At 39.9% G+C, this 10,794-nt stretch overlaps 1 protein-coding gene across 3 annotated transcripts in view; it reads right to left on the bottom strand.

The window, feature by feature from the left end:
* Nucleotides 1-361: 361 nt before the first annotated feature.
* Nucleotides 362-10,794, bottom strand: part of SLC9A3 (solute carrier family 9 member A3) — a 71,115-nt gene continuing 60,682 nt past the window's right edge. For 2 of the 3 annotated variants that reach the window (XM_061589695.1, XM_061589698.1), the window contains exons 14-17: nt 9,916-9,976; nt 7,937-8,044; nt 6,677-6,920; nt 362-4,925 (exon numbers count right to left, since the gene is read on the bottom strand). In XM_061589695.1, the coding sequence (XP_061445679.1) occupies nt 4,922-4,925; nt 6,677-6,920; nt 7,937-8,044; nt 9,916-9,976 (417 nt within the window). In that variant the 3' untranslated portion in view covers nt 362-4,921. Of the gene's footprint in view, nt 4,926-6,672; nt 6,921-7,936; nt 8,045-9,915; nt 9,977-10,794 lie in introns of those variants that run through there. The other variant, XM_061589696.1, reaches the window with a different exon arrangement.

Here is a 10,794-nt window from a genome sequence, read left to right as displayed (position 1 = left end):
TTGATTCCTTACAAGTTATTCCCAAGATGAAACAAATATTCTGGGAGAAATGGGAAGAAATACACAGAACTCATTCCCAACTATTGTAGCAGTCTTAAAGAAGATATTAGCCATGAGAACTACATGGATCCTCCAAATACAGATGGGTACCAGATGATGGGAACAAAGAAGAGAAGCCCATCACCTCCATGCCCTGTTTATATGCTCCTAGAGGCATTTGGCAGCAGCTGTTGGAAACCTAGATGGTCTGATCCGGCGATGCAGTTCTTATATTATCATTATATTTCCTTATCAATATAGCCTCAGGGGCTGTAGATGTTATATAGAAATAGATCAATTAACTAGTTCCAATAAATTATCTTTATTTTGTATCTCTGTTTGTAATATGCAACCGTGTTAAATATACATTTTTGATACTGTTCATCAAAGTCCTACAATTCATTGTTTAATGGTCCTTGAACAATCTAGTCATTTAAATGTATTTATAAAGACATTTCCCAAGCAAAATAGTCACTTAATATTGCACAGAAAGCTTAGACCTCCTGGAAATCACTGCAGAATCATCAAAAGGCACCAGCTCTTTGTGAAATTAGGTTTTTAAGGCACATTGTAAATATTTTTAGCTTTTCCTACATAAAATTCTGATTTGTTCACACACAGAATACAACATATTTGTATCTTCCCAGTTCAGAAAATTCATCTGAATAAAGACTGTGCCATACACGCGCCCACACCCACATATTCAACAGGTTAATAGTGCAATGTAGCAAAATGTATAGAAAATACATAATATATTCTCTACACACAAAATAAAAACCACCATGATTCTGATTTAAATTAAAGCAAATTATCCACTGACTGGCATATTATTTTTATTGCCTTATTGATGAGAAGCTGTGTGTTGATTGTCAGCTTACAGTCTTCAACACAGATCCACTCACTCCAGTATAGGTTTGCTGCTAACATCCCCCAAAGCCAGTAAACGTCTTCCAATCCCATAGGTTTCAATGAGAGTTAAGCATGTGCTTACATTTTTCCAACTGAAACCAGCAACAACACAATCCTAGTGGTGAGTTCAGTAAGACTTGCTTCCAGGTAAGTGGACATAGGATTACATCTGTAAGCACTTAGCTTCAGCTTGATTGGGCCCTTAGTTTTTATATATACCATTTTTTCACTGGTTTAAACCTTGTACATGCTTTTGTTCTACAAAATTCCAGCTGGATTTAACATCAGCTTGCAACCAATTTTCATACGGGGAAATAACAGATAAATGTTGCATGGTGGTAGTCCCTTTAAAAAAAAGTTGCACACAAAAGTGAAAGGTTATGGACATGTATGTGACAGTATTCAGTAGCTATTATTTGGGCCTGCCCTGCTTTAACAGTTAATGTATGCATCATGGTGCACATTTCTGCCCTACTGAGGTCAAACCAAATATCTATTGAAAGGTTTATCCGCACACAAAGCAAAGCAGGACTCCAGGGAAACAGCTTCACTAAAACTTTAGTAATAAGAAGTTTATGGGGCAAGTTTACACACATATGTAAGCCACCAGATAACTATCAAGTATCAAATACCACAGATGCAGCTTTCATAACCGACATGACTACCTCAAAAGCTACACTTTTCAAGGCAGCTAGTACATACATTCTGCTACAAACTATTAAATAATGTATGCATGAATGAATTGGCCAATGAGACACAGAGGACAAACGTTTCTGGGAGCTTAGCAAGTGCCACTAGACTACCTTTATGGGCTGAACATATTTTTATGGATGCAAGAGCTGTCTGCAAAAGGAAAATATGCCGAAGTATAAGGCTTTCTTTTTGTGAATGTCAGGAACACACACATTCTAAACATTATCAGCATCCATAAAAGTGATACAGGACAGAAGGAGGGATTTCCTCTCTAGAAAAAAAGTTCTTTCTTTGAAAATTGAAAACTGGGGGCATGATACAGCCACAAAGTTAAGAACATTTAAATCCAGCTTATTTCACTGGGAGAGTTAAGCATGCAGTTAGATTTTGTCAACTGAAATGAATGGGACATATGTATTTAACTAGAAAGGAAAAATAAGCTAGTCATCCATAAGGAAGATAAAGCAAAACAAAAAAAACCCCTCAATTCTTATTTAAGTAGTAGTTTCATTTTTGCCATAACCTTTTACTTTATGCTTACAAAAGGATACAAAAAATGACTTCGTTTGCAAATCAATTTATATACATTTTCCCCAGGAATAAAAATCATAATGTAAGGCCGGCGTTAGCCAATGTAGCACCAACAGGATCTCCTCTTCTTCTGCCCCTGAAATTACGGTTGAAAGAAGCCTTTTTTCAAGCCTAATTGCTGGGGGAAGGCAATTTTCAGTGTGTTACAGCTGGAGAGGGAGACATTACTTCTCCCCTTCTCAGTCACATTTGAGGAGGAGAGGATGACCCCTCATCTCCCCATGTGTGACTCCCCATGCCAAAAACACCCTCACCACAATAAGGCATCTCTGAAGCCTTCTATTGGCAATAATAGAATGCTTCTTTGAGACCTAATTACTACAGAGGACTACCTCCCTAAAACAAAGGAGGTCATAGCTGGAGAAGGAAGGGTTACTACCCCTTTCCTTCCACAACTGTGAGTATCTCCCCAAAAAAGTCACCCCTCTCCTGCTACATTTAATGGTGGTGTGTGGACTGGTTGGCCCATCATGGAGATTGTAGCTGAGGAGGAAGGGTTAACACCTTTCTCAAGCCTAACTGCTGGCGGAGGCGGAGAGTGTAATTATGTGTGGTTGTGATGTGTGTGCTGTCCACAACAGTTTCTCCAGTTTCTAAATGTAGCCACAAGGCACAAGTTCCAGACTTGTTCTGAAATGTGGTTGACCTATCTATACTCTTACAAAAATGGAGAATGTTCTTTGTAATGAGGAAATACAGTGTTTCTGCCAAGATCATGTACAAGAAGGTTATAAAATAATGGCAGTTTTAAAACACAACACAGGCACCCATTTTTACATTACTTTTAAAAAGCCATTAAGCCACTGTAGGCACATTTCAATTAATTAGGCTGCAATGTTATGCCCTCTTAACCTGGTACTAAACACCACTGAAGTCAATGAGAGTTTTTTTTAGTAAACACGCATAGGACTGTGTTGTAATTGTTTTAGCTGGCCCTAAATCATAGTCTGTTTAGCATCAAGGTGAAAATCAAGCCCTCATTCTTAACACACGTTATCCAAATTGTCAACTTACAATACTATGAAGCATAAGTGACCTGAGATCATGGCACTTAAAATGAACAGTCAAATGCAGAAGATAATGGTATTTGAGGGGGAAACTGTGTAAAAAAATAACTTAGTTTTATTGGTGCTCTAGTTCAGTAACACCACTTGTGAGCATTTTTTTGTGGAATGAGATTATATTAAGTAGATCAATTTAATTAAAATAGAAGATGAGACAACTGGGACCCTGTGCAAAAAAAATTGAAAACCCCACTGACACATAAAACAAGCCATTCCTTAATTCCCTGCAATACTGATAGCAGAAAACAAGTAAAGAATTAAAAAACCCAGTTTTAATTACTCACAATTACAATACTTGACAGTAAGAAAATATATCTCCTTTAAGCTTTCAGCTGATAGCCATTACTCCATTTCACAGATTTCACAGATAGATTTCTGCAGATTTCCTTACAGTGCAATGCTGTACATGTATACCCAGAAGTAAGCCCCAATGAATTCAGTGGGACTTACTCCCACGTAAGTGTGTATAGGATAGCAGTCTTAGTGCTTACTTTGGAAATATGGCATAATAAAAACATTTTAAACTGTCAAGGATTCCAGGGCTTGAACCAGGAACCACAGGGTCTGAGGCTAGGATATAGTTTAGCAACTACTGTGAACACTCTGTGTGGAAATACTGGCCATGTAGTCCATTTTAGCTGGTCCATTTGCAGGCAGTATGAAGCCTCTGGATTGGCCAGGCCTGGTCAGCAAAGAGTGCATTTGCAGCTTCCAGTCCCCTGACATGGAAACCACACCTTCTAGGTTTAGGTTTTATGTATGGATGCCCATTACCCTAGCTTGGTGCTGGTCCTGCAAACAGCTTCACTTTTTATTTTGAAAATCTTTGTAACATAAACTTCTAAAAATAAAGACTTTTTTTAAAAAAGGAAGCACAGAACATTATTTTTCTTGAACTTGGATTCCTTCAGTATGAAACAAAACCACCTGAATGCAGAGTTCAGTATTTCTAAGGAAGTATTCCACAAAATTTTGCAGCATTTAAATGTTCATTACACACACGCATACACACAAACAGAGTATATACAATTTTCATTCACCCTCATTTGTTACCCTGACTCAAGTGAAGACTCACAGATGAGTTTCTCCTTGTTCCTAGCGGGGTGGAGGGATGTGAAAAGATGCCAGAAGAAATGCTAACTTTTTAAGTTTAGGATGCTGCACAGGTTTTGTGGCCTGCGGAAAGTGTTGACTCTGCACTCGTCTTGCTGATGATGATTTATTGTTAGCTTGTGCATGAAGCAGCCATTTCTTCTCCTGGGTATTCAGATTCCTCTAGCCCACCAGGCTCATGAATGGAATGGTCAAGCTGTGAATTCACTGGCTCATAACTAGTATCAGTACAGTAACTTGTATTTAAATGTGCTTGATCACTTATGTATTCAAGACTAGCTGCCTGTGGAGGTCAGGCAGCTCCTGATGAAGAGGAGTCAAGTACTCAGAGTAGTGTTCTATTGTCCCTGTCTTCCAGAGGTGCGTAGTCCTATTGCCAAGTCCCTTGAAGGCACACTGGAACCAAATCGAGATGCTTGTTTGATAAAGAAGCATCAGGTTTTATTTGTTCATATTCCCAACGAGGGAGCATTTCATTAGAATAACCTGAGAGCATAGCACCAAGGCTTGTGTTACCTGTTGTGGCAAAAGAATTGGAAGTCAGAAAAATGTCTAAATGAAAATCACAATAGGAATTTCCCCATTGATCCCTTATTTATTGCAATTTAAGACAATGCTATTTTTAAGGTATGTAAAATAAACCTACAAGATCTCCTATCAAGTGAAGGCAAGGAATTCCAAGTTATAAAAGCACGGACTACAAGGAGAGCTCTGAATTTCTATTATTGCACTGCCACCAAGTGGACATTTAACTGATTTTACTCATATATATTTAAAAATGAAACTGGGCACAGTCCAGTCCACCATGGGCATAGCATTGATTTATTTATTTAATGTGCTTATATATTGCTTTTTGTCACAAGAAACCTCAAAGTGGTTTACACATACACACACACACGGCTCAATAACAGTCTTAACCACAGCCACCAAACTCTCTTTGAGAGTAATTTTCCACTGAACAGTGAATTCCCAATACACACCTGGCCATCTGTGCCTCCAGGAGGAGATTCCAGAACTGGGGCACAACTACCATACTAGAGCCATTTGGTTCTTCCTCTCCTCCATTTCCAATACACATCCTGCCTGGACTCAGAATTCCCACTGGCTCAATAGAACTGCCTCCCTCTCTCTCCTGCCTATGTGTGTGTACAGGCAAGTGTGACAGGTTGTTAGAGGGAATGAGAGGTCTGTGTGCACTTTTAACATGCTCATCCAAACATCCCTCTTCCTTTGTTAAAAGTTACTCATACTCCACACCTTGAGTAACTTGAACCAAATGGAGGGGAAGGTTGTATGGAGTTATGGGAGGAGCACATATTCACCTAAATGTATCTCATGGTGCCTGTATACAGAGTGGGAAGGCAGGACTCATGCACTTCTGGGAATCCTCTGCATGCAGCTGTTGTACTCACATAGACTAGACTGTACCCTTATTTTATTTTTAAAAATAAACGTATATAAAATAAAAGCTTATTTATAATTTTAAATGTCTATATTTTGTTGGGACAAATGTTTGTATTCCAACAAACTGTAGTGCATTAGGACTCATGAGAAAACAACAGAAATTTAACATTTCCAACAGAAATTGGAAAACATCATATGAATTGTCCTTCACCCTGAGACCACACACACGCCCCCAAATCTATTATCAATCCCAATAAATCTCATTAAGAAAGTAGATTAGGAGGAAGAAAGAGACAGAAAAGGAAGCAGCTTTCAGAGAGAGAAAGATTTTAGTCTTATGTCAAGAGGACATCAGTGGTCCTGCTGTACTGTGCAGTGTAAGACTGTCCCTGAAGAAAGGTTACCCCTTGTACTGGCGAGAAGAACCTATAATCTGATCCTGCTCTGCTGTTGTATGACTTCTAAGTACTTATAAATAAATAGGTCAAAAAATAAAGATATATAAATCTGCTCCAGTACAATAGCTTATCGGTTTTAAAGCTGCATTCAAATCTGCATTTCTTAAAGGAAATGCTAGAGTTGACGGAAATATTAAAAACAGGGGGAAAAAGTAAAGAAGAGTTTGGACTGTCTTTGTTCTTATGGAATTGTTAGAATTACTTAATCAAAAGATGAATGCTGAAGCTGGTATGATCAAGTGAGTACTGATCCTTTGGCTTTCAAGTGCAATTCAAGTGCAATTTGGCTTTCAAGTGCAGGATTCTCGCTTGAGATATTCAAAAGAAAATATAGAAAGGAAGATGGCACTGGAGAAACCATAAAAGTGAGAAAATATCTGTTTGCAGACATGATTAAAATATTACATGTGTGTTGATTCTGGGAGCAAAGTTCTAGGTCGTTCTTCGGGACCCTCTGCTTGCAAAAAGGAATCTTCGGATCTACTGCTGAGTCGAAAGAGTGCAAGCCGTTGAAAGTTGTTTGGAGAATAGGGTATCTGCACTCTGGCTCTTTGGGATGGCACCACCATCTCTTCATTGGATAGCCAAGGTGGAAACCTCATTGTGGCATTTTGCTCAACATCAGCTGAAAATACTGGATTATCAATGCCTATAAAAGGTTTGTGAATGACAAATTCAATTGTTAAGTAAACAGTCAATAAGGTCACTGGCGCATAACAATGTCTATCCTGAAATCGGCTAGGAACACACAGAATTATGCTAGGTTGCTTGCAAAGGTGGATCATCTTCATGTAGCTTAACAAACCAGGATCTCTCTTGCTGGAAAGAGAGAAACTTCCAGCTTCCTCCACCCACTGGTCTGTAGAACAATACTATTTCTACTGAACTACGATATGCTAAGAATACTTTTCATTCAGAGTCTCATTCATGGAGGTTAAGAATAGACCACATATTTATATCAACAATATAGAACTTCATGATAAACCAGCAACAGAATCTTTGTTACTGCTCTGTAATATTTTCATCAACCCAGGAACAGAGTTAAAAAATTAATATTCAAAAAAATTCTGCACAATTTTGCAATTTCATCATGAAATTCAACCCTTGTCATAAAACCCTGGCCCTTCCAAAGAACTGGGAAAACTAAGTTTTGTAATACTGGAAACCAGATTTAATGTGTGTGGCATGTTTCACAGGGGTTTAAACTATCAGATTAAATTTGAATTGGATTTCAAATTTAGGAAATTAACCAGATTTTGAACCTGCACAAATTCTCATTTTAGCACCAGTTATTGAGTCTTGAATCCTCAGTCTGTTGTTATGACTATAACTGATGATGTTAAATAACAACATAATAAAAATCAATGTGATGCTTTATGGCCACATCCATACCAGACATTTATTCCACTTTAAAGAGTCGTGGCTTCCCCCAAAGAATACTGGGAAGTGTAGTTTGTGAAGGGTGCTGAGAGTTGTTAGGAGACTATTCCCCTCACAGAGCTCCAATCCCCAGAATTCTCCAGGAAGATGGGCTGATTGTTAAACCACTCTGGCCATTGGAGCTCTGTCTGTAGTTTCCTAACAACTCTCTGCACCCTTCACAAACTATACTTCCCAGGATTCCATAATATCGCAGAAGCAAAATCATGCCATTCATTTCCTTACCACATGTATCTGTGAAATTCTGCTTGGTGACATTAGCTAGGAAGTCCATTGCTCTCCCTGTCTGTAGATGGTCATAATCATTCTCTTCGGGTTCAGAAAACTCAATTTCTGGAACAAAATTAATACAGTTTTATACTATAAGTGGGTATAGGATTGTAGACCTAGTGTGCTGTACAGATTCCTCAATGACCTAGTGCAAACTGAGGCAATCTTCCAAAGAAGTCTATAGGAGATCTGGCACATGACTGAAAGTAAATGTAAAACTGCTAACAATGGCCTGGTTTGCATGTAATGACTAAGCCAAACCATGGCTTAGCACAAATGTGCAAATGTATGGGCTCTCAGAGATGAGGACATCACTGTTTTACATTTCTGGCCATTCTGCTGCTGCACCGAGTGTGTTGTCCAAATCCAGACTCATGGTTTAGCTCTCTCCAAACTATGAGCTGTAACCAAGGTTTGTACTATGGTTTACAGCTCATACTTTGTCTGGGAGAAAAACCCGTGTATGTATAGGCATACCTGGGAGTAAGAGTTGGTTAGAGAGCAAGGCAGTAGCACACAAAATTGGAAAGGAGGACAGAAAGAAGAAATGTTTGGGCAGAGTGGCTGGCAACAAAAACAGGAAGGAGGGAGGCAAGAGGAAGGGAGAGACTGAGGGAGAAGAACCTGGAGTTGTTGCTGTGCCTTCTGGCCCCTTTGTTTCATACTTATATGCTCACACCCCAGTCCTCTTTGCTTCCCATCCAGTCTCCTATTGAACTGGAAAGACTCTCCTATTAACTCCATGGCCACGGCCACCTGCTCCATCTCAGAAAAACCACCTGGCATTGGGCAGTGGCTCCAGGTACTGGATAGTCAGTGCGTATGCATGCGCCCACAGGAGGGTGAGTGGGACAGAAGATGGCACTGAATCAAGGTGTCCAGAGAGGTTTGTGGAAAGAGGAAGTCCTCCTTCCTAGGAGGGGAAAGGTTCAGAAGGGGCACTGAAGGAAATTAAAAGACAAAGAGGATAATAAAAGGAAACTATTATATGAGGAAGAAATGAATACAGAAAGGAGCAGGTAGGAAGGATGAAAGAAACTGGTAGTTTGGGTGGAATGGGGAATAAAATACAAGTTAAATGTTAAGGGATAAGAAATTACAGGAGTTGAATAAAAATACTTTGAGACGTGTGGTGGAGAGGGAGCCCCTTGATCAGCAAATTCTGCCTAAAGTAGGGAGGCTAAATTAGAACCAACGTCACTGCTTAGGGTAGAGGCACACTTACTGTTGTGCCGGTCCCATCTCTTTTCTGAAAACGGGGGCACATGAAGCTAGCCAAACTCCACCCCTTTTTACTTTAAAACCTGTTTGGATCAGCTTGAATGTTTCTTTTTTTAATTCAGCTTCAGATTGATTTTGCTACTGATTGATAGATCAACCCACTTGTCTTTCAGGTGTGGCCAATGGAAACACTTTCCTGCAGGTTCAGGCAGAGACAGTGATGGGCCCAACACGTTGCTGTGAGTGGTCCTGAAAGGTCTGAAGTCAGTAGTGGGGAAGGGAGGTGTGGCCAGCCAAGGGCAGACTTGCTTCAAAACACAGCCAGAAAAACCATTCTGGCTGCTTTTGAGGTGCCTCGTGTGCCCACAGCCAGAGTTTGAAGAAAGCTGAACTACAGAACTCCCTGCCATAAGGAAATTGCTGTGGCAAAGAATCTAACAATTTCTAAGAACAAATGATGTCAGTGATTGTCAGCTCATTCTGTCAAACTCTGCCACATTTTGTGTCTGGGGCAACCTCTGCACTGCCATTATGGACCTCAGTGATTTTCAGACCTCTCAAGTGAGCCCTGAGGGAAGACAGTTAGAGAACCTCAGCTATAGGCAATTAAAACAAAAAACAAGCCACAATATATTTGTAAGTGTAAGCCAAGTGTTCTCACTGCTAAGCCTGTAAAAGGTTCAGGGGAAAGGTAACTCTAACAGCACACTTACCTTTTTCCTTTATTATGGCTTCCGTAGATAGATTTCCATTTGGTATGGCATTACTGTTTCTCTGAAATAAATAAGCAAACTGTGTCATAGTATATAAGAAGTAGAATAAGGGGGAATCTTTCAGTGGGCCTAACAGTATTCCAGTGGTGAAATAGAAAGTAAGCTTTCACGTATCACATAGCAGAAAAGAAAATTGTTGTGAAGCCCATGACATTACTCCACAGTTTTTCTATTATATAAAAAACTCTCATTTATTTTTATCTTACATAATCCAAATTACATTTATTATTTCAGTACCCAATAAATGAAGCCCATTTATCCAGCAATAAAGCTGAATAAGAGACTCTACATGATACTATAAACCAAAGTATGGTGATTAATAAGGAGAGACCTTAAGCACAAGCCAAACCTTGGCTTCGCTTAGTGTGGCTCCGCAATAAAATGGACTAGGGAGAGGCAAGCAGTTGCGAGCTCCTCTCAGGGAGCCCACATATTCAAGCAGCCCCTGTAAATCATAGTTTAGTTTACTCTGTCCTGTGAACTAGGCCCATGTCGTCTTCTGACAATGGCTGTCAACTTGCCACTGTGATAGTCCTGTGCATATAGTGCATTGCCCCTCACTGTTGATTACTGAGCCAGAGATTGCCATGCTGCAGCCAAGGTTCCAACACTGCAGGGGTAAGTTCTGTATAACTGATGGAGCTAGCAGACTTTGCTGTCATTGAACGTATCCCCCTCCTCATGCCAACATTTTGGATCAGGAGTGGGGAACTGGATCAGGCCAGTGGACCAGATCCTGACCTCCCTCCCCCCTGTGGGCCACTTTGACATCTAGCTAGGGCCATCTAGCTGATTGGCACTGAAAGTGGGTCTCTGAGA

This window comes from Rhineura floridana, chromosome 11, assembly GCF_030035675.1.
Source record: "Rhineura floridana isolate rRhiFlo1 chromosome 11, rRhiFlo1.hap2, whole genome shotgun sequence".
In the NCBI taxonomy this organism is placed as follows: Eukaryota; Metazoa; Chordata; class Lepidosauria; order Squamata; family Rhineuridae; genus Rhineura; species Rhineura floridana.
The sequence above is the reverse complement of the archived record's forward strand: the minus strand, read 5'-3'. Positions and strand labels throughout refer to the sequence as shown.